This window comes from Gadus macrocephalus, chromosome 14 (assembly GCF_031168955.1).
Source record: "Gadus macrocephalus chromosome 14, ASM3116895v1".
Taxonomy (NCBI): Eukaryota; Metazoa; Chordata; class Actinopteri; order Gadiformes; family Gadidae; genus Gadus; species Gadus macrocephalus.
This window is the reverse complement of record NC_082395.1, coordinates 8,107,110-8,130,305: the sequence shown is the minus strand read 5'-3', so window position 1 is coordinate 8,130,305 and position 23,196 is coordinate 8,107,110. Positions and strand designations below refer to the sequence as shown.

Below are 23,196 nucleotides of genomic sequence, written 5' to 3'. Positions count from 1 at the left end.
AAACCTGCTCCCTTCCTTATAAGAATTCTAAACAGGGGGTTCCCTTAACCCTTCAATTTATAGTTTACTTTAAATTAGACTACTGTAGGTACACGGTGGTTAAACATGCTGTGCTCCATGAAAGAGGCCACTAGATATAAAGGGCTTATTCTAAGGAACTGGAAACAAAGATTGTTGTTTTCATGGGATTATACAATGATTAAAACATACTTATTATTAATATTTATGTATGTATATATACAATCTAATTGTACAGTTTAAGTTAGAATTGTGTGAGTTATGTAACACATCAAGGTAGTGTAGCCAGTACAATGTTGGAACAGGTGAATCTTGTGCAGGCTAATGACTTATTGGTGTGATGAGGATAATTCAAACCACTCCTGTCCCTGCTCTTTTGGTGGAAATGGGAGAGACTCCTTAAAGCTCAGACAAATTAAGTTAGCTTTACATCATCTTACAAAATCCATACCCAGCCAGGAAAATAACCATTGTAGGAGCTGTGGGACTGGGGAGCAATTGGTAGTGCAATTGATTGTTTTATTCATAATCTAATAACTTGGCACAGGAATTGAGGTGAGGAAAGTAGGAGGGTTTCTCGTTGTGTGTACCACTGTGACTTTTTAGCACCAATGTTTATTTCTCGTGCATGCATTATGGAAGGAAGGAAGGAAGGAAGGAAGGAAGGAAGGAAGGAAGGAAGGAAGGAAGGAAGGAAGGAAGGAAGGAAGGAAGGAAGGAAGGAAGGAAGGAAGGAAGGAAGGAAGGAAGGAAGGCAGGCAGAAGACTTCATAGGTCATTTAAAGGCTTATTGATACATAATTATCTAACCATATATGTTCAGATCATTCCATGGATCCACTGGGAAGGCAGGGTTCAGAATATATCCCAATTATAAAATTAGCACAAGGCAGAAATCTACCAGAGGGAGTGTCTGTATTCACAACAGATGAAATATCAGGGCACAAAAGGTGTTGGAATCTGTAAGACCTCACAAGGATATTTTCTGATTCAGCTTCACTGATGGCTATAAAGGATGAGAGATCCCCAGCCAGGACTGACCTTGTCCAAGACATCATAATCAAGAACAAGCTGTAGTAGCTGGGATCAGGGTGAGAGACTGTATAAAGGTTCCAGCCCACGTTTGAAAGCAGAATAAGTCAGAAACTGAAAGACAAAAGGGATGCTGGCCTGCAACCAATTTACAGTAACAGTCCCCATAATGAGACTAAGGCTTGGACAGACATGTTAAAATAAATAGAAGACTATACACTGTTATTTTGAAATCTTGAGAGTATGTAAAGAAAGGTTGTGATGTGCAAAAAAGCTTTAAGTGCTAAGATTGATGCGATCGAACTACAAAACGTGAATTTATCTTAGGATCAGTGGAAAAATCAGTGGCAGATGCAGTCCTAATCTGAGAATGTTAAATCACTAAATGGGTGTAGTGCACACTTCAAACTGTGGGAGGCAGTAGCCGCATACATGGATACCTACGACTGCAAGAAGTTAAAAGTTAAATGTCTAAAATGACCCTCCAAGATAGAAGGCGGGACACTTTCAGAATTCAAAAGTGGATTAACAGAGCTCTATCTCCACCCTAACTGACTGAGCAACTTTGTGATGCGTTCTAGCGTAGCTTTGCTGTGGGGTGTTTGAGTGGGAGAGTTAAGGGCTGGCTAGCTTTTTTATTTTTAAATTGTAGAATATATGAGTAATAGGATGTGTTTTTATGGACACCATTATTTAAATCACTATCGATCAGCATTGACTACATATATGTTCAGTTCATTTTAAGATATGAGCTAGTCGAAATTTGGCTATCATAATATCTTATCTTGTTTGTTATTTCAATATAGAAGCACACAGCACGATATGAACGCATGAACATCACGACAAATAAGACGAAAGGAAATACGTACCAAATACAATTGGTGATAAGGAAACTACGTCAGAGGTCAGGGTTGAAAGTTGACAGAACCGACGCATGGTTGGTTCGCGGGAAACGTCCCATAACAAACCTTTGTATATTTTGGATATTTGTCTTGGTAGCGTTATTGAGAACCGTAACTTGGTCTCAACTTTCTTAACTCAAGACAACAACAGGATTGTACTAGCTACGATGATAAAATAGTTACCTTTTCATTTACGTTACATTTTTTGTCAACTATAATTCGAACGCTAACAATAGTTTTGCTACGTTAGCTATCTGTCGCTAGCTTTGTAGTTGGAGCGAGTTCAAATTATCCATAAGCCACTTGCGTTGAACATTAATTATTGGGGGTGATCTGAAATGGCGGAAAGACCCGAGGACCTTAACCTTCCGAACGCTGTTATTACTCGCATTATTAAAGAGGCGGTGAGTTGATTCAACGTGGCCCTTACCCTACAACTGTCTATTTGTATCCTGCGTGCTTGACAATGTGGCGAAATAATTAGTAAAAATTTGTCCAGGTGAATTTAAACATGATGTATGCTCCGCAGCTACCGGATGGTGTTAATGTGTCAAAAGAAGCAAGAAGGGCAATATCGCAAGCGGCCAGTGTATTCGTTTTGTATGCAACTTCATGGTAAGTAAATGAATCAAAGTAAACGCTCCACAACACCAGCAGAACAAATCATCAAACGTAATCCACTACAATGTAATTGTAATGTTTTATTTCATAGAGATTGAAAACTGTTGTAATTTCAATGTTCAAAGTATGTATTTTTTAGTCGTACTGTCAAATCTAGCACTTGTATATCATCTCAAATGCAAGTGGTATGAGAAATTAAGTTTGTGAAAAAGTTGTATTTGTTTATTACCCAGCAATAACATGAAATGTCTTTTGAGGTTTTAATTTATATTGCTTTGTTGTCCCTCTTTGTGAACTTGGCAGCGCAAACAATTTTGCTATGAAAGCAAAAAGAAAAACTCTGAATGCAGCAGATGTGTTGGCTGCCATGGAGGAAATGGAGTTTGAACGGTTTTTGGAGCCTCTAAGGGAAGCATTGGAAGGTTTGTTTGTGTGAAACAATTATCAGTCTTCTGTATAATGCAAATTTGTCATGTTCGGCTGTTAAGATGCATGGTCACTTTGTACGGTATTTATAATTGTTTCTTCCTACTCAACAGTTTACAAAAAAGGGAAAAAGGAGGTGTCTGAGCAGAAACGCAAAGAAAAAGAGAAGAAGGAGACGGATAATGATAAGAGTCGAGAGGAAGAGGATGATGAAGAACGAATGGAGGAAGAGCCAGAGGCTGAAAATGATGCAGAGGAGGAGGAAGTGGAGAACTAAAGAACATTCCAGTGGCTTATCCTACTTTCACTTAAGGAGCCATCACAAACAATGAAAATGCACTCTTATGATCCTTTTGGGGTTATGACTGATTGATGGGCAAAGTTTTTCAATTGATGTACTTGAACCAATGTATTTTTTCCATTGCATTCAAAAGCATCAACACATGCAAACCTGTCTTGATTGGTCACTGAAGGGTTTAGTTTCAGGACTAGGATCTCAGGTCTTTAGCCTAGTGCACGAATGTTGCTATGTGCAAGGCTGTTTTGCTATTGGGTCAGTTTTGTATGTCTAGAATATGTTCCAAATATAGTTGCTGGTTTCAATGATCAAATTGATACTGCTGTTTTTGTAAAATACATGGACATTGTCCTGATATTGTTAACATGTTACCAATTTGTTTTTTGGTCACATGGTCCAGTAGCCTGGCTACATAGTTGAATGCCTTACTTGAAGGTCCTCAGCAATATGACTTAATAAATGTATAAACCTACCAGTTCAATTCCCCTCAGTCAACCATTGTTGTATGGGGTTAATGTTTAAGCAATCCCACTTTACCAGGAGTTATGTATATTCCTGCATAGCAGCCCATCACTAGCAAGTGATTCAGTCTAATCACCATTTAACTGTTACCAATGCTCAACTATTTTTATGTACCAATGTTAATGATTGTCATGCTCCAGGTTCAAATGGATAAATGAAACGGTTCATTGCAGACTAGCGGAAGCTTCAATCCAAGCGAATTGTGAGTATTTGTCGTAACTAGTGCCGTTGGCAGTGTAGGTTGTATCCAGTGGTGGCTGGTGATCAAAAATGTTGGTGGGGCACAGTAATAGACTTTGAACTTAAAAAATTGAACAATAGACTTGATTTCCTGTATTCTGGTGCATTTTGGGGTTGGCCACTACCTACCTATTCATTCCGATTCATAGCCTACATCCTGACTTGCAGGGCCTGGACGAGCTTACACTGCATATACAGACCTACTTCATGGCCATTCCACCAGCCATTGCTATTTGACCCATTGTTATTCTGATATTGAGACATGATCAGTCCTATAGCGTCCAATATTTGTGAGTCTCAATGTCTACTTCAAATGCAGTTAGAAATATGGGAAAGTTGCTTCATTTTGTTTATATTCTATAGGCCGAAAGACTAAATTAATATGTAACTTAATTGCTCCTTTTAAATATAACATTGCTTGGAGTCCCATTCCTCCACTGAAAAGGGTGGAAAGGGCTTACAACTCTGCTAGTTAGCGAAAAGTTTTGTTGTGCGAAGGCCGCTGAATTGTCGAATCATGTGATAACAAAATAGAAAAGCGATACCATTGGCCTGGGGCGCACACTGGTGCGACCCAACGGCGAATTTTCTTGCGCTAATGAAAAGCTGTCTGCTTGATACAGCAAAAAGTTAGCGGGATGGATGGGTTTATTTCGAATGACCAATATCTAGCCCAGCCCAAATCATTGACGTTCGGACAAATTTAAATGGTTGCTGGCAGTGACAAACGAAAAACGCTGTGTTGATTTATTCCGTATAAATTGTTTAGAATAGTTGGAAGATATAATCAAGTGAATATTTCACGGAGGGGCGGCACACTAGCGCCCTCTATTGTCCCACCGCCACTGGTTGTATCAGCGATTCTAGGCCGAAACATTACATTTTACTCAAGATCCGCTAGATGCCCGCACCATAAGCACGTACCGCTGACCTAGAGTATTCTAAGGCCTAAAAAAAATAAAATTTTTGGTTCCGGTTTCCGACCGACCCTGTCAATTTATGTGCGACCCAAATTATTTTATGAGCTTTAAAAAAATAAATAAAATTTATGCAAACTATAATCACGTTTTGGTACAGCACCTCTTCATTCTGTACAAGGATGAGCGAATTCTCTCGTTAAATGAAAACAACCTACCTATCATTCGCTGCCGCTGGAAAAAATAAAATAAATTCCCTACCTACCCATGACCTCAACTGACAACCAACAGGAACCAAACTTTTTTTTAGGCCTAACCAACAAGGGGTGGGTGTTGTGGGGACATACGCGCCGTTCATAATTTATCGACGGCGGGGCAAGGTGGCTGATTGGGATCTCGCTTCATTAACAGTGACGTCAGCCAACAGCGCTGATGCACCATTCCAACAATCGCTGGGTTAACCCATTCCCGTACACTTGATGGCTAGGATAAGATTCTTCACAACTCTTCCGAGTGGGATGGCTTCCATCACCAATTTTACGTTAACAATTGAAGAACCATTAGTAAAACCTTCCTAGTTAGGACTAACTGATACAAGTACATAACTCGCATGCAAAACCAAAAACAGTGATATATACACCATTATATAAAAAAGACCAGAGGAAACAAGTTAAATTTAGTCAATTTTATTGTCAAGCATCACTCTGCTGGGCATTCAATCTTTCCACTGTTGATGTCATCAATGACATCATGGGGGAGCCGTCCATCGATGGTGCAGCCTACTGACTGAGAGGTACCCAGGATTTCCTTGATGGTTCCTTAAGAAAAAGGAAATGGATATTATGCAACCAATGTTTTAAAGAAAAACCTACCAGCTTCAAGTAGGCAATATATATAAAAGATTAATTTCTCATTTCAGGTCATTGGGAAATTGTTTCAGATCTTTCGGCACAGGGATTCCCACTATACTGGGTAGCCCTGCTTCCTAGAGCTGGGTCAATCTCAGCCTCCACTGGACTATACACAGTCACTAACAGACAGGCAGAGTGGCGGGAGGCTAGCCGGCAAAGGGTCCAAATGGTTGTATAATGAATTTCCCCAGTACAATTAGTTTCATAGAACTTACCAGAGAGTTCCCTGGCAATAGAGCGATGCCTCATAACACGAGCGATACCAACGATCTCATCAAACGTCACGGCCCCACTGTGCTTGACTAGAAACAAAAACAGGCAAAGATTAAAACATATTCTACACCGCAATGGTTACGCACACAATACCAAATCTCCTTCGACAAAGAAAGTTTAGGAAAAATACAAATTTGGAGCAAATTAAGCTTTTATTGTACCAGGCCTTTCGGCACAGGATTGCCCACTTTTCTGGGTAGCCTGCTTCCTAGAGCTGAGTCTCTCTTAGCCTCCACTGGACTATACACAGTCACTAACAGACGGGCAGAGTGGCGGGAGGCTGCATGTTTTACCCATCAAATGAGTATCTTCATGACCAGAGCAGCTAATCGCATTATCAGTTGGCAGGAGTCTTGTTTAGACTTACTGTTCTTGACCTTCTTCCGGTCACGTGGGGGCTCCTTAAGAGCCTTGATGATCAGGGCAGATGCAGAGGGAACAACCTCAACCTAGATGGAGAAGTCGATGGAAAATTTTAAACACACCATACATAGGCAACAAATTTACCATACCACATTTCAAACATTTAATTTCTTCAATGGATTTCAGGGCCTAGAAGCCGTGGACTTTGGTAGATTGAGGCGGCAGGCAAGAGTGAACAAGCCGTTAAGACTACATACCACAGCCTGTCTGTTCTGGATGGTCAGCTTCACGGTGATTCTGAGGCCCTTCCAGTCTCCAGTGGCCTTGGCGATGTCATCACCAACTTTCTTGGGAGACTGAAGAAATTGAAAAAAAAAAAACGAATTAGCGTCAGAGATATAAAAGCCATTTAAAGAAACATGTTCAACGGCCGTTGTCAAACATGTACCAGATCTTTCGGCACAGGGATTCCCACTATACTGGGTAGCCCTGCTTCCTAGAGCTGGGTCAATCTCAGCCTCCACTGGACTATACACAGTCACAAACAGACAGGCAGAGTGGCGGGAGGCTAAAAAAAAACAACATTGTATAGACAGAAACTTACCAGACCCAGAGGTCCAATTTTGGGAGCAAGTGCTGAGGTGGCACCAACTTCTCCACCAGTACATCTCATGTACACTGAAAATTAGAAGCAGACACGATGAAAACGTTATTTGACACAACTAGCAAGGCTAAAGCCAACCTCACTAAATTAATTCTGGCTTTCACAAACAGCATTATTTGAACCATAAAAACTCACTATGTACCAGCCACGTGTAGACTCATCAATTCAGCATTTCACTCATTCAGAAAATGCACCGGCCATCAATGAACATTCGATAATGCCAACATCAATAAAGAATCCCACCGAGCTTGCTTAAATCAATAAATGAAGGCCCACACAATTGCTTAAATTCCATACATGAAAAGAAATACAAAACATTGTCCCTGCATTTAAATAGTGTAGGAATGTGCAAGCAATGCTGAGTAGAGTGACAACTCATTTCAAACCAGTCTTGCTTCGTAGAGTGAACGTTACGGATTAGATACTCGGTTGGGTTCAAAATATTAGTAAGACAAGCAGAGCATTCAAATTCTGTATACTAGCTAGCGAATGACGTCATGAGGCTAACCTAGCACACGTGGTGCTGCAGTAAATCCGATACGGCCTTCTCAAAGACCGGAATCATGAACGAACACAGTACAACATTATACAAACCAAACAATTTCAATCGTTGGTACCGCATTTGAAGAGCCTGGGTTCCCTATATTTACCATTTTCTGTGTCCACCTCATAGACGAGGAGACAGAGCCGAACCGGACGGACATTGGCTCCATCTTGACTCTGAAACAGTTTATATCAGAGACTTTACACATACCAACTTTAATTTCGCTGGGGTCGAATTTGGGAGGCATGATGCTGATCTGGTAGTAGTGCTCTGTTCAGCTTGGTTGGTGATGGTGTCGGATGAACCCAGATTCGGGACGACCGATTACTGTTGCACCTTCACCGCTAAGGGGACAAAGGAAAAGAGACCGTTTCCCAGGGACGTCTGTATTTATACTAGCTATGAAGATTAACGCGAGAGTTGGTTAGGAGCTCTCGTTTTACGTCTTCTTCGTCGTCTTCTTTGGCTGCTTCAAAAAGAAAACTGGCTCAATACTGCCACCACCTGTATACCATCTATAGAAACTGTAAAACCGAATTGAAGCACTCATCCACCAATGGTTGGCTAAATATGCATTTTAAAGTAATTTGTACCCCTTCTAAGTGCTTCTTTTGATGTAGCGCTCTGTTTTATATTTTGAACATTTCAACAATATTTGTTATGCTGTTTAAACTAGGTAGCATTTTAACCTTTTCAGTTATTTAACACCGTCACTACCAAACTTATGGTGAGTTGCATCACAGTTGAATAATTTTGTATAGGCATATAGGCTTGTATGCTGCTGATTTCCTCACAGCCTGAGAGCTATGAGGAATACAAGTGATAACAACACATTTCTGACAGCTGAACATTGCGCAGGGCTCTCCGCGAGACGCACGCAATTCAACCCATGCACACGCTCACACCGTCACACGCCACACAATTTGCGCCGCTATTTAACAGTGGAAGGGTAGGAATCAAATGCGTCCGGGTGAAATTTCAAAATCGTCCGGGATTTATTAAAGCCTCAATACATGTTCACATTTAATTTGCGTTGCGTTCCTCTGGGCCTGTCACAAACTAGTTGGGCTACGCCCTCCCCTACTCAGTTCTGTTCGCTTTGCATTGGTGGAAGTTTACCATTATTGTTTTATAGGGACAAACATTAACACATTTCTCCTGCAGGGGATTGATAAAGTTCTATCTATGGAACAAAAGCATTGGACTGAATCCCACATAAATATAATATATGTTTTGCACGTTTGCAACGTTTAAAAGTTCAGGGAAAAGTATATGCCTCTACTGGTGTTGCTTAGGCCATCCTTTGAGGCAGTGTTGTTTCTGAATATTAGTGTTAAGGGCCAATAATGCCTACTATCATACATTAGTCACCATGTCTGTGGAAAAATTTGTATGCAGTCACATATTAATATATATCCCCCCCCCCCCCCTGTAGAATATAGGCTACAGTGAGTTTTTTAAGGTGCTGTACAAGCAAATCATATTGACTACTCTGTACAGTGACAAAGAGTGTACAGTAACCTACTTCATTCAATATTGAATAGGCTACTGTAGCCTACATGTACAAATGGTTTTGCTCTTTGCTCATGGCAGTTGTGGCAGTCATTTTAACATGTCAGCAGGCAAGCTTCACTCATTCCAGGATGCATTATGCTTTGTCCTATAGCCTACTTGGAACGTGTTTTGAAATGGATCTATAGTAGCCTATATAAATTTGCCAGCTGGAATACAAAGCAAACTCTCCTTCAAATGCACATTCAAGTCTTGTATTGTCATCCCCAAATAATGCTGCAATGTAATAATATACATCTTTAAATGCACAATAATGAGTCAATATTTTTATTATGACTCATCAAAGATTTTTAATGTGTTGTAATCACTTGTATTCCTCATAGCTCTCAGGCTGTGAGGAATTCAGCAGCCCGCGATCGCAGCTCCTTTGATGTGAACGCGTATAGGCTACAGAGCGCATAGTTCAGAGCCGGACAATGATGTCGTAGTAAAGCCCTCAGGTCTACTCTGAATGTATTAACTGTGGCTAAACATCAACTGCAATGAAGTCATCATAACTTCATAAGTTCTCATTTTCAAATGATTACTATTATTGTTATTTGAAGCCGTGTCAGTCTTGACTGTGGGTGGTGTGGTCCTCTGTGTCTGCTAGTGTCTATAATACACAGTGCCGCTGCTAGCTATTTTGGGGCCCTAAGCATAACTCCTTTATGCCCCCCCCCCCCCCCCCCGAAAAAAAGAATTGGTTTCTGCCAGTTTAACATTTTATTAAAACGCTAAAGTTAAATCTACTTTGTAAACACAGTTCACAGAACAGCCAAAACATACATACAGTACACACAAGTATTGGAATGTCCAAAATCTTTTAAATTAAATAGTTATCCATAAATACAAACTTAAAACCAGGGGGGGCCCTCAGGACTTGAGGCCCTACGCGCAGCGCGTAGTGCGCGTTATGGGAGCGGCGGCACTGATAATACAGTAATATTTTTGTCGACATTATCAAACGGAAGAACTTTTATCATGAAGAGCACAGGTCAACGAAGCACGCTAGCCAATAAGAGGACCCGCCCACCGGCAGAAACCAGATATTGAGTGGTAAATTCGTTTCGCTCAGTAAGAACCAAAAAACGAATAAACAAACTGAAATTTTGATTTTCGTTTTCTTGTCATAAAAAAAGAAAGAAAAAACGGCTTGTTTTCTGGTTTCTGCTTGCGTCAATTATTCCCAGGAAACAGAGTAATAAAACGTACCTTGCTCAACTCACCATAGCACTGAAATATTTCATAGGTCAGAGAACATAGACAAATTTAAAGTCGAGGTTAAATCTGTAAAACAGGAAAGAAAGGAAAATAGCAAACCCAAGTGTGCTATCAAAGCTTGTGAACTCAAGTCCTTTTGTTGTCCTTGTGTGAGCAAAGGAGTAGGCCTATGTGTAACTTTAGCCACCTTAGCGGTGTGTTGTTTCTCCTCAGTTGATGCCTTTAAGCACAACTAACTTCTCAAACAGTGTTGCATTCAGACGACGCCCATGGGGCCTGTAAATCAGTCCAGAAAAGGAAAATAAACCCTCTACTGGCGTTTTGTGTGTGATGACGAGACGTGTGTGATGTCCATAGCAAGTGTGAAACAGCGCCAAAAAAGTGTGTGTCATAGTGGCCGAGAGCGGTATACCGGGGCTTGACCATGCGAGGGTGCCACAGACGGACAGAGCCAGAGATTTAATTTCGTGCATTATAGATAAATAGGCCTACAGTAGATGTCATCAGGTTGTTTGACAGAAAGTATTTTACAGTATATTGAAAATACAATTTTACATTTTTTGATAAAAAATGCCAAGGAATTTTCATCCTCTAAATAAAATACAAATTAGAAAATAGTATTTTGTATTTGAAAAACTTATTCTAAATACATGTATTTGAAATACTGCCCATCCCTGAGTATAGCCAATATCGTAGCTTGTCTTATGAGATATAATTAAGATGATTTATAAATGGCTGCTATGTAAAATTGTTGGTTTGTAAAATAGCTGATCATTAATTCAAATATGAAATATATAGGCTTCTGAATGTATCCAATCATTTGGATTCAAAACTGGCCGGCGCAACCTCTATTTTTTATTTTTATTCAAAACATTGAATGTGCATTTGCTCATAATCTCAGGTCTGAGAAGGATTTCATCTCATAATCTCAGAAGCGGCTTGCAGGGGATGAAATCCTGATATGGGGCATTTGAAGTTTGTGGCCTCTTGGATGTGGCTGAGATATCTGGTTCTGTCTTGTCTCTGTAAGCAAACCAGCGAGTTCGGGAATCAATGTGGCAGAAGGCAGTATCACCCGGAGAGATTCCCAGTTTATTCAGATAAATGAGTTTGATCAAGGGAAGTTCACGCCCCTGGCATGATGTAATGACTATGCCTACTCATAGCAATGGTTTACCCGAATTCACGACATCCATAGACGCAGCATTGGCTGCTGGGACGCGAGAAATGTGGCCGCCATCTTGATGTGGGGATGGGGACTGGGGAGCCAGGGAGCAGCATAAAGTCTGAGCGGAGATTGGAACAGAGGATGTATTTCTGCTTGGGGAACACAGTTTGGCTTCGACAACCAACATTCAGACTTGTTATCATTGGTTGTGTCTGTGTTTCATAAGATAAGGCTGACCACATTGCCAAACTCGCCTCTCTTGAACTTCTGAAAGGAGCCCGAGAAAGAAGCTATGCAAAACAGTCCTCTTTCAGGGTTTTAATCCCACACAGATATTGATATTTTTTACATTCACATTGCCTTGCATACACTACATTGGTCAGTCTGCATTTACCCTGACTGCTTTTTATTGTATTTTGAATTTTACTTCTAATTCATGATAATCAGACCTAATGCGATAGATTTATTTTCCATGATAATTCTTTAGTATTTTATTCTCCATCTGTTTCGGCTTTCTTGCGTCCAACTTTTACAGAAATGTTTTACCAAAGCAGTTTGAAGTTTTAGAATTGTACCAAATTATCCACCCTTAGGGAGTAATTTAGTTGCATAGGCCTACTACAATAGCTTAATAAACCAATTTGGCAAACACTAAACAATCCATCTCATGGATATGGTTGTGATATCTGGATAAATTTGCCCTGTCCATCCAGACATATTTTCTACAAATGGGTGTAGCATTGTCAGGGGCTATAAGCCACCTAGCTGCCACCCTCCAACTAGCTGGCTTTACTGGGCTCCTCCAAATCCAGCAGACAGGCTGTAGACATTGAAACCAGTTTATTGCTGAGTTTTTGTCAATGGGGCATAGAGCAGGTGGGGAGCCATGCATGTCAATGATCTCTTGAGTGAGTGTGGGAATGGCTGGTTTAACCTATGCACATCGATAACTCATTGCACAGGTGTGCAGTCTCAATAGGTGTTCAGCCCCACCTAGCCGAAGGGTCCCTACAGAGCCCTACTGCTCATCCAGTGAGCAAACTTACTTCCAAAGCTAGAGCTAAACCAAGTTCACTCACACTACACTGTTGCTTCGCACTTTGCACTGGCTATCATTGAATGCTTGAATCCGAATCAGGTCATGGGTACTTGCCTGCCATGCTGCAAATGTCTCAGGCCGATCCTACAGGACATGTGCAAGTCACCCTATGACTGCCAAACAGCTTGTTAGTCCCTCAGTACGAGACCTGGGTTCACAATGGCGGAACGAGCTCCTCACTGACATCAGGACAGCTGAAACCCAGCTCCATCGCACACAAAAAATCGGTTCAGGCTGCCTTTTCGCCCGTGAATATAAGCAAAAAATGTAGCACTAAATGCAGTTTTCAATTTCTATAGGACTGGAGAGACAGGACTGGAGTTGGGTTACTAATGAAAAGGTTTATTTGGAGCAGACCAGGGGTGAGGCAGGGGTCAGGTTGGAGAGTGGGGAGCTTCAGGCTGGAAGAAATGAAGCAGGCAGGCTGGAGGTGTTGATCCACAAAAACACTGGCAAAAGGAAACAAAGGCCAGATACATGATTTCAACAGGAGAATAACAACTAGGAAGTGTTAGAAAATACTTGAGCCGGTTGCAAAAAACTATCGCTGAAGTACGATCTGGCGATGACCGCAGGGAAACCCGGTGTATTTGACTTCCCCTCTGACAACAAACAATAAGCATTTGATTATATACCATGCATTTTACAAGTTCCGTTATGTCCTATCCTGTGCCCATTTGTTGTAATCTTCCTTTACACTCATTACCTGCTTTGGTCTAATTGCCTTACGTATTGTTTATATTGTTGATGGTTTCAAGGGAGTCCAATCCCTGCCAGGATTAGCCAAAGTTGTTTTCCTCTTGGGCTGGATTGAAGAGGAAATCAATTACAACAATTTAACAACTTAAAAATGTCATCATCTCACATTTTCAGTTTCCAATTTCCAGCTAAAAAGTATGGAAGATTAATCAACTCCCTCTGGCTGGTTTAACATTTTAATTACGCAAATCAATAGCCCAACTAATTAAATCACGCAGACCAACTAATTACTTTGTCCTATTATGTTGGTCTCCTTTTGCAGTTGGGATATATTGTATATTGACCACAAGCATACAATAGCAATAATATCTCCCAAAACAGCAATATTCAACAACACTATGAAGCGTTTAGAGAGGGTAGGCATTGATATTTTCTCTCCACCAAATGTAAACTGAGAACAGAGCTCAGTGGCTGGCCGGCATTAGGTGTAAAATGAACCCTGGCACATATAATCTGAGAACACCCTGTGTGATCGAGTGACAGCATCCTAGCAAACATGCTCTCTGTTCGGGCACAGGAAACAGGACACAGAGAGGTTTACATTTACATGTAGTGCCTTTGGAAGATGCTTTTATGCAAAGTAACCTAAAACCATTTTTTCTTTTACACACACTGTACGCGGTGTCAACCTTGACCAAACAAAGACAGAGCCAGCTCATCGGGAGCAGGCAGGCGACTTGCCCAGAGACAACTCGACCCAGCTAGGAGGAGCCAAGTATCGAACAAGCAACCTTCAATTTACAAGTTCAATCGCTCTACCCCCTGAGCTACTGCATGCCTCTGAGAGGTGTGCATTTAGGGAAAAGTGCTTAATGAAACGAAAGCTACCATGCATGACCCCTGTGTTTATCAATATACTTAAATCATTCAAATATTATTAAAGGTCCCATGACATGCTATTTTATGTATTCTTTAATATAGGTATTAGTGGGCAACTAACACAGTATTCAAAGACGTTCCCGAAATTCAGCCGTGGTGCAGAGTTACAGCCACTCCGAGCCAGTCGCACATTGAGCTTCCCCCAAATGCGCTGTTTTGGTGTCTGTAGCTATAATGCAAATGAGGAGGAGCGAGGCGGATCAAGGAGGAGGGTGGGGGTGTGGCCCTGAGCAGCTTGCAGCCACGGTACCATGCGCTCTGTTTATAGTGGATGTATCGCAATGGCGAGGCGCACAGCCTTTAGCCGTATTCTGTAAATATTCTAGAACACACGGGAGTCCTGGAGCTCTATATCTAAATATTATCATATAGCCTACATAGATATCTATATCATATAATATATATTATCACGGCCAAAAGCTGTGTGAGCCGATATTATGAATCTCAAACGACCGCGTTGGGTTCTCCGACGTTCCTGGTTCTTCAACGTCCTCATCAATGTGAAGTAGACTGAACCGCGACAAGGAGGAGAAAGGGATCGTTGCCGGGACGCGCTTAGGCACCTCCGCCTCCGGCGGTGGTCCCTCAGCGGGGCTCAAGCGGGAGACATTCGCCGCCAACAATCCCTTTCACCTCCATGTCGTGGTTCATGTTCTTGAGGGAGTCAAAGCCAAAGTTCCTTCCCCCCAATTCATTCTCAACCTTGGCTGAGATAACCCCCAATACGAGTCTCGTTGTAGAAATACCAGAGACGAGAGTCCGACGTGTTATGCGCCATAACACCAAAAGCAGAACGGTTATCCAAATAACAAGGAAGTGTACAACACTTGCGTTACAGTCCTGGATCTCTATATCTAAATAATATCATATAATACATAGAAATCTATATCATTTAATACATATTATCACGGCCAAAAGCTGTGTGCGCCTCCAGACGATATTATGATTCACAAACGACTCTGGTTCTTCCACTTTCACATCAACCTGAAGTCGACTGAACCGGGCGCTGCCTGCTGCCGGCTGCCCGCTGCCGGGCGATGGTGCCTCGCGGCAACCGGCGGCATGTCGCAGTTCATGTACTTCAGCGAGTCAAAGCCAAAGTTCCTTTCCCCCCAATTCCTTCTCAGCCATGGCTCAGATAACCCCCACAACAGTCTTGTTGTGGAAATACAAGACACGTCAAAGAACCAACAAGAAACACTTGCGTTACAGTGTGTGTATTCACACACACACACACACACACACACACACATGTGGCGCTCGCACGGGCGAGTCTCATTGGCGGGCCAGGCAGAGTAAGGGGAGGAGCTGAGATTCTTGGTGACGTCATAAATACGGACATTCCAAATCAGCGCACTTGAGCCTCAGTTTTTTCAAAGGCGAGCAGAACAGCTAGTGCTCGTTTTACACCAAACGCAAGTTTTAGCCATTGGGGGACCATAGGCAGGCTAGGGGAACTCATATTTATGTTAGAAAACCTCATAAAGTGAGATTTTCATGTTGTGGTAACCCGCTCCTTGAATGAGCCGGGTTCCACGGACAAACGACACTTTGGTGTGCTGGATAAGCCATTGCAGGCATTTATTCACAAACACTTCAATCAACCAGGGTTCTCACGGTCTCTAGGGCCTCCGTGGGCCTCTAGGCTCTCTTGCTGCCACGAGCCCTTCCTTCCTGCACCCGAGCCGTCCTGTGCTGTGCTGTGCCTCCTTTTAAAATGGCCCCCGTGCTTTCGGCCAGGTGTCCCCCAATCACCCTGATTGGGGTGCCGAAAGGGCTGCTCTCTCTCGCCGGCTGGTGGGTGGGGGTGGTACACCCCGTCCTCTACGGTACCCCGGGCCCGTCCAGGCCGGGGACCACGTGGCGGGATGCCACACTCCTCCACCCTTTGACCAAGCCCCAGGTAGCCGAGGGACCCGCCCAGGATGGTATCTCGCCGGGGCCGGGTGTCTCCTGCGGCGCCGGCTGCGTCGTCTCCGGCTGCGTCGTCTCCGGCAGCGTCGTCTCCGGCAGCGTCGTCTCCGGCAGCGTCGTCTCCGGCAGCGTCGTCTCCGGCAGCGTCGTCTCGTCTCCCGCCGCCTCGTCTCCCGCCGCCTCGTCTCCCGCCGCCTCGTCGCCGGCGGCGGCTGCGCCGGCGGCGGCTGCCTCTCCTGCCGCGGCGGCGACCGCATCTCTCCTGCCCCGGGACTCTAGTGCCGGGTCCCAAAGCCGGCGAAATATCGGGCAATCCCTCCCGATTAGGAGCGGCACGGGGAGGTTGGGTACAATCCCCGCCCGTGCCGTAAACACCCCTTGTGGTGTCCGTACGACCACATGGCAGGTCTTATAGGACCGTATGTCCCCGTGCACGCAGGCCACCTCGATGGGTTTCCCCTCCCTCCCTCCCGCCAAGTCGGGGCGGAGGAGGGTGACCACGCTGCCGGTGTCCACCATGGCCTGCGTGTCCTGGTTCATAACCCTCGCCGGGATGGTCGGACTACCAGATGTCCCCTGCGCCCAGCAGGTCGCCAGCATACAGGGCCGACCCGTCCCCACGTCCGCGCCGGCCGGCGGCGCAGCCCTGTCCCGGCCTCGCGCTGCGGCCTTCTCTCCCGCTGCGGCGGCGGCGTCCCTTGCGGCGGCGGCGGCGTCCCTTGCGGCGGCGGCGGCGTCCCTTGCGGCGGCGGCGGCGTCCCTTGCGGCGGCGGCGACGTCCCTTGCGGCGGCGGCGACGTCCCTTGCGGCGGCGGCGGCGTCCCTTGCGGTGGCGGCGGCGTCTCTTGCGGCGGCAGCAGCGTCCCTTGCGGCGGCGGCGGCGTCTCTTGCGGCGGCAGCAGCGTCTCTTGCGGCGGCAGCAGCGTCTCTTGCGGCGGCAGCAGCATCTCTTGCGGGGGGTCGTAGTGGGATCTTCGTGCCTGCATTCTCCACCAAGTGTGGTAACCCGCTCCTTGAATGAGCCGGGTTCCACGGACAAACGACACTTTGGTGTGCTGGATAAGCCAGTGCAGGCATTTATTCACAAACACTTCAATCAACCAGGGTTCTCACGGTCTGTAGGGCCTCCGTGGGCCTCTAGGCTCTCTTGCTGCCACGAGCCCTTCCTTCCTGCACCCGAGCCGTCCTGTGCTGTGCTGTGCCTCCTTTTAAAATGGCCCCCGTGCTTTCGGCCAGGTGTCCCCCAATCACCCTGATTGGGGTGCCGAAAGGGCTGCTCTCTCTCGCCGGCTGGTGGGTGGGGGTGGTACACCCCGTCCTCTACGGTACCCCGGGCCCGTCCAGGCCGGGGACCACGTGGCGGGATGCCACAATGTCATGGGACCTTTAACATTGAAATGTTACTTTATTATAACTGTTCAATTCATCCTATTGTCACTCATCAAACTCTACTACTGTTTTCCTAAACAACAATGTTTTCAGACCAAAATATGTATATATACATTATACAAAACATGGCTGGGCACCAATACTAAGACATGCCCAGGACAGGACAGGGAAGCTCAGGGGCTGAGTGTGTACCAAGTGGCAGTGGGTGAAGTGATTAATCAGTCGTTCTGGAGAGAGTAGCTCCCATGGCAATGGCTTCCAATTAAATGAGCAGGGACAATTTTCAAGAGTCAGTGATTCCAGTGATGCATGATAACCTCCAATGTTGTCAGTGTAATTGGGGCAAAGGATGCTGCAAAACAGCCTAAGCAACAACGTCTTGCATGAATGTTGCACCTAAATGTTAGCTAAACAAGTGTACTACCAGATAGCAAACCATGAAACATTTATCTCTTTAAGGAGATTAACATTGCAGTCTGGCATAATAATAAAGAGATAGAATAGCTTTGTTTCTGATCAGATAATCCCTCAATGTTTGGATGTTTCCTCCAATTCTAATCCCGGGTCCAGATTAACATTACTGATTTATGAGACAACTGGGTTCATGTGTCTATACTTAAAAAGAAAGGTCAATAACCCTGAGGCTTTACCAAAATCCTATATTCCAATGTTTCAAGAATACACACAGGTATTGAAGGACTGGAGGGGGTACTAGGAAGAACTCAGAATCTATACCACCTGAATAGAATTATGTATTTCTGAATGCTTAATAAATGTTCCTAATAAAATACAACACCCATTAGTGAGGCACAACTCCACTTGTTCTCCGACTATCCACACCAAGAGTTTAATGTTAATGTTTATTAAAAAACATGCAAATGGCCTTACATTTCCTGCCCCAAAATGTTTTGTGCTGGTAAATGGTCACGTGTCTGCAACAATAAGGGTGTACATTAGTAAAATATTTTGAGAACAATATGTAACCAACAATGTGGAGTAGGGAAGTCAAGAGAGAGATTAAAATGTTGTCCTCTCTTGTGGAAAAAGTAAATTTAATCGCCAGGCTTGCAGTCTGACATAATATGATTTGTATTCTTACTCAAATAATCCCTCTGTATTTGGATATCTATTTCCTCATTAAATGCTGTGGTTTTGGTGTATTAGAACAAAGGCTTATAGCATAGGCCATGTGTCTTCTATAGCAGGAGAGAGAGAGAGAGAGAGAGAGAGAGAGAGAGAGAGAGAGAGAGAGAGAGAGAGAGAGAGAGAGAGAGAGAGAGAGAGAGAGAGAGAGAGAGAGAGGGGGGAGAGAGAGAGAGAGAGAGAGAGAGAGAGAGAGAGAGAGGAGAGAGAGAGAGAGAGAGAGAGAGAGAGAGAGAGAGAGAGAGAGAGAGAGAGGGAGAGGGGGGGGGGGAGAGAGAGAGAGAGAGAGAGAGAGAGAGAGAGAGAGAGAGAGAGAGAGAGAGAGAGAGAGAGAGAGAGAGAGGGGGAGAGGGGGGGGGGGGAGAGAGAGAGAGAGAGAGAGAGAGAGAGAGAGAGAGAGAGAGAGAGAGAGAGAGAGGAGGATCATCCCAACAACCAGATGAATATATTTCAGCAGCGTTTCTCAGGACGTTAGAAAACCTGATCGTTTTTTAGGTTACTCATCGTTGGGACTTTAACACGAAACAACGGTAGCTGCACTTAAAGACCCGATTAACATTGAACTATTTGAACCCCGGACTGCTTTCAACGAATAATCGGGGGTGCAGCTGATTTTGTTTTGATGCTGTGGAGCGACTCGGTGCGAACTTCAGGTTCACCTTCAAGCATCAAGTTGCCACGATACGAATAAAGCTGCTTCTGGTTTCAGGGTTGTTTTTCAGTTTTAGGTAATCGACGCAATGTTATTCTCTAGCTTTTATTTCTAATTTTTAATACGATATATAGATTTTCTTTTCCAGCGATTGGAAATCGTGTTATGTAGGCCTATGGATTGTTATTATGCTACCAGTAAGGGATTAATACCACACACTAGGCCTATATAAGGTAAGTGGATACTCAAAACAATTCCTTATTTCTATTTAGAATCGATTTAGCATCGAATTACTCGTGCCAATTCAGCGAAAGCCATTAAATTCCTGAAGTCAGTAGGAAGGAGATCTGTTTAGACCTTAATTAGCATAGTGAATAATAAATATATGACAATTAAAATTGTATTTGAATTACTGCATAAACATGGCTGCATATGTCATAGCTTGACTGATTATGCAATGCCTAACATAACTGACCTAAGGTCTACTTCTCAAACCAGGAGAAACAAAGTAAACTCAATGTCAAAACACTCAAAAAAACACATTATTGTAGGTAAGAGTGTTTGTGATTAACAATAAGCTCATGAACCATATTTGTGATGCACAAGGCATGCCCAGATATCATCTACCGATTCTGTGTGCAACCAAACAAAGTGATTTTGAATTTTATTTCCTTTATGATCAGAATTGACCAGGATTCCTGTGTGCCCTCGTGCCCAATCTCCGTTCACCTGCTGTCGCCACCGAAGAGACATCCAGGAAGAATGCCCATCATCAGCAACGCCAACAATGACTTCAGCACCTACTCCAGCAGCAGTGATGACAGCAGCCTGGACCGTTTCTTCACCGAGATCCCCGAGACGGAGACCATCAAGGGCGCGTACTTCCAGCGTGCCCGGCTGCTCCGTGCGCCCGAGGCATGCCGCGCCGTGGACCCCGCCCTGCAGGCGCTGGTCAACGTGGGGGGGAACCGCTACGCCTTCCCCTGGAGCACCCTGGAGCAGTTCCCCCACAGCAGGCTGGGCCGGCTGCGGCTGTGCACCAGCCCCGAGGAGATAGCGTGCCTCTGCGACGACTACGACGACGCCCGCAAGGAGTTCTTCTTCGACCGCAACCCCACCGCCTTCCGGGTCGTCCTCAACTTCCTGGCCGCCGGCAAGCTGCGGCTGCTGCGGGAGCTGTGCGCCGTGGCGCTCCACGACGAGCTGGACTACTGGGGCGTGGAGCCCGGACACATGGAGCGCTGCTGCCGGCGCCGCATGACCACCCAGGTGGAGGAGGTGGCCGAGCGGGAGCGCAAGGAGGAGGAGTGGAGGCGGCGGCGGAGCGCGCTGAAGAAGGCGCTGCCCCTAGAGGCCGCGGGGGGCTACCAGAGAGCGATAGGGGTGCTGCGGGAGGTCATGGAGAACCCGCACTCGGGCCCCGCGGGCCAGGCGTTTGCGTGTTTCTCCGTCGTCATGGTGGCCATCACCGTGATCAGTCTGTGCATCAGCACCATGCCTGATCTCAGAGAGGAAGAATCCAAGGTGTGTGTTTAGAAGGAACATTGGTTATATCTGAACAGAGGCAGTCTCCCTTGATAAGGTATACGGCCCCTGGCTGTGTCCCAGACGTCCCGGTTGGTTGGTCCTTGTTGGGACATAAACCAATGGAGGATTGTTGGAAATAACAAATTTTATCAGTTGGAGAGGCACTGGCCTGTCCTAACACTAAGAAATGTAAACACAGACACTGAAATACACCAACGTTCTACTGGGGGAACAGGCTACATTTTGTTTATAAGCAGAAAGGGAGGATTTGTGAAAATAATAGCCGTACCAACTTTCTGTTAACTTTATTATGGGATTTGAATGGTGCAAGAATATGGGGAACTGAAAGGTGCTTAATGAAAAACTTTTTCATTAAGTTCGAGAAGTAAATGGCTCATGTTTTCTGTTTTATTCCAATAGGGTGAATGCTCCCAAAAGTGTCGGAACATATTTGTCGTCGAGTCCATCTGCGTCGCCTGGTTCACCCTGGAGTTTGTGCTGCGGTTCCTCAACGCCCAGAGCAAGCTGGCCTTCCTGTGCAGCCCCCTCAACATCATCGACGCCATCGCCATCCTGCCATACTACGTGAGCCTCGCCGTGGAGGTCCAGGACGACACGCATCCGGACGCCGGCAACGGCCGCGGTTACCTGGACAGACTGGGGCTGATTCTGCGCCTGCTGCGGGCCCTGAGGATCCTGTACGTCATGCGGCTGGCCCGCCACTCCCTGGGCCTGCAGACTCTGGGCCTCACCATGCAGCGCAGCATGAGCGAGTTCGGCCTGCTCCTGCTGTTTGTCTGCGTGGCCGTGGCTCTCTTCTCCCCGCTGGTCCACCTTGCCGAGAGCGAGCTGGCCCCGCTTTCCGCCACCCCGCCCCACCAGAGCTTCAGCAGCATCCCGGCGTCGTACTGGTGGGCCATCATCTCCATGACGACAGTGGGCTACGGCGACATGGTGCCGCACAGCATCCCCGGACAGATGGTGGCGCTAACTAGCATCCTGAGCGGGATCCTGATCATGGCGTTCCCGGCCACCTCCATCTTTCACACCTTCTCCCGCTCCTACCAGGAGCTCAAGCAGGAGTACGAGCGCTTGTGGAAAGAGGAGAAGGGAGCGGAACTCAGTGCACTGACTGAAGACGATTTGTCTAACATTGATTTTGGTCCTGGCCATCTGAAGGCTCCGTCTGGAGAGGACGACAACAAGATGATGTCAGGGACAATTCAGCAGGCAACTCTTCCAGCTACTGCATTCTGATTGATCAGGATATACTGTATATATACAGTATGTTAGCCATACTAAAGACATCTATGTATCTATCATAGTTTCTATGCCATTTTTTCTCTATGCATGCATGCATGTATATATAGATTGTGTATCTCTTTGTCATTCTCAAAAGGCATCAGGCTAGGTGTACTGCTGAACGTTTGTAACTTTACAGTGCTGATAATGATACATATATGCATGACACATGACATTCATATGAAAATGAAATAGCTATAACTGTAGCTACAACTCAAGCCTCTAGAGATTGCTAATGGCAAAACCCCACAATATATAATGTATAGCTAATCCCTTCTATATTCATGATTATTGTTTCTATAGACAGTAATTCAGATACCACAGAAAATATGTTTTTCTCCCTAATAGATGGTGTATTCCCACAATATAACCTTACCTTAACATGACAACAATGCATTCACAATGCATGAAATGCATCCGGCCCACCTTCATTGTAATAAACCGAGTGACCGGATGGTGAATTTGTCACCATTGAGACATTTGAGGATGAAAAAAATAACCCAAGATGTCAAAGTCTTTTCAGAGAAGGGATTTCCATCTTTTGCAAGCCGATGCGAGTCATTGATCTATGTTTATGTTTGTATGTTGAAATTGTTTGTTTATTGCTGTTGTTTGTTGATGTTGTGGATTTGATTAACATAATGTTCCTAACAATGTTTTGCAAATTCTGATTATCATATATCATCCAACTAACATAAGATCGTATCACATTCTCATCGATTCTTGGAAAGTCCTTTTCCTCTGATCATTAGTGCAGTTTGCCTCGCAAATGACAAGGATATACCTGTTGGAAGATGACATCATCCTAGTTCAATAGGATATATATATATAAATATATATATATATATATATATATAT

General features: G+C 44.7%; 3 protein-coding genes and 3 non-coding genes across 7 annotated transcripts; 2 read left to right on the top strand and 4 right to left on the bottom strand.

The window, feature by feature from the left end:
- The first annotated feature begins 1,927 nt into the window (after positions 1-1,927).
- On the top strand, positions 1,928-3,778 carry pole3 (polymerase (DNA directed), epsilon 3 (p17 subunit)). The gene is made up of 4 exons (XM_060071033.1): positions 1,928-2,356; positions 2,482-2,567; positions 2,877-2,995; positions 3,113-3,778. Exons 1-4 carry the CDS (start codon positions 2,291-2,293, stop codon positions 3,274-3,276), a joined length of 435 nt encoding a protein of 144 aa, XP_059927016.1. The 5' UTR covers positions 1,928-2,290; the 3' UTR covers positions 3,277-3,778.
- A 1,868-nt stretch (positions 3,779-5,646) lies between these two features.
- On the bottom strand, positions 5,647-8,112 carry rpl12 (ribosomal protein L12). 2 transcript variants are annotated; one of them, XM_060071031.1, is made up of 6 exons: positions 7,942-8,112; positions 7,128-7,201; positions 6,781-6,879; positions 6,528-6,609; positions 6,103-6,189; positions 5,647-5,794 (listed from the first exon to the last, which is right to left on the bottom strand). In XM_060071031.1, exons 1-6 carry the CDS (start codon positions 7,976-7,978, stop codon positions 5,676-5,678), a joined length of 498 nt encoding a protein of 165 aa, XP_059927014.1. In that variant the 5' UTR covers positions 7,979-8,112; the 3' UTR covers positions 5,647-5,675. The 2 variants fall into 2 exon arrangements, with proteins under 2 accessions (XP_059927014.1, XP_059927015.1); XM_060071032.1 differs by having other exon boundaries at positions 7,838-8,089.
- LOC132472667 (small nucleolar RNA SNORA65) lies at positions 5,906-6,030 on the bottom strand. Its single transcript, XR_009529137.1, has one exon. It is a non-coding gene; the product is annotated as a small nucleolar RNA SNORA65 (small nucleolar RNA).
- On the bottom strand, positions 6,314-6,437 carry LOC132472668 (small nucleolar RNA SNORA65). The gene has a single exon (XR_009529138.1). It is a non-coding gene; the product is annotated as a small nucleolar RNA SNORA65 (small nucleolar RNA).
- LOC132472666 (small nucleolar RNA SNORA65) lies at positions 6,964-7,088 on the bottom strand. Its single transcript, XR_009529136.1, has one exon. It is a non-coding gene; the product is annotated as a small nucleolar RNA SNORA65 (small nucleolar RNA).
- Positions 8,113-18,922: 10,810 nt separating the features above from the next.
- On the top strand, positions 18,923-23,196 carry LOC132472179 (potassium voltage-gated channel subfamily G member 4-like). The gene is made up of 3 exons (XM_060071660.1): positions 18,923-19,742; positions 20,193-21,033; positions 21,457-23,196. The coding sequence occupies exons 2-3, from the start codon at positions 20,272-20,274 to the stop codon at positions 22,291-22,293; spliced, it is 1,599 nt and encodes a 532-aa protein (XP_059927643.1). The 5' UTR covers positions 18,923-19,742; positions 20,193-20,271; the 3' UTR covers positions 22,294-23,196.

What these genes read in the sequence shown, in the direction of transcription:
- pole3 (XM_060071033.1), top strand. Translation starts at nt 2,291, where the DNA reads ATGGCGGAAAGACCCGAGGACCTTAACCTTCCGAACGCTGTTATTACT. An exon ending in GTTTTGTATGCAACTTCATG is followed by an intron (nt 2,568 to 2,876) that starts GTAAGTAAATGA and finishes TGAACTTGGCAG; the next exon opens with CGCAAACAATTTTGCTATGA. An exon ending in TCTAAGGGAAGCATTGGAAG is followed by an intron (nt 2,996 to 3,112) that starts GTTTGTTTGTGT and finishes CCTACTCAACAG; the next exon opens with TTTACAAAAAAGGGAAAAAG.
- rpl12 (XM_060071031.1), bottom strand. Translation starts at nt 7,978, where the DNA reads ATGCCTCCCAAATTCGACCCCAGCGAAATTAAAGTTG. An exon ending in AAATTGGACCTCTGGGTCTG is followed by an intron (nt 6,880 to 7,127) that starts GTAAGTTTCTGT and finishes CAATTTCTTCAG; the next exon opens with TCTCCCAAGAAAGTTGGTGA. An exon ending in TATTGCCAGGGAACTCTCTG is followed by an intron (nt 5,795 to 6,102) that starts GTAAGTTCTATG and finishes CTTTTTCTTAAG; the next exon opens with GAACCATCAAGGAAATCCTG.
- LOC132472179 (XM_060071660.1), top strand. Translation starts at nt 20,272, where the DNA reads ATGCCCATCATCAGCAACGCCAACAATGACTTCAGCACCTACTCCAGC. An exon ending in TCAGAGAGGAAGAATCCAAG is followed by an intron (nt 21,034 to 21,456) that starts GTGTGTGTTTAG and finishes TTATTCCAATAG; the next exon opens with GGTGAATGCTCCCAAAAGTG.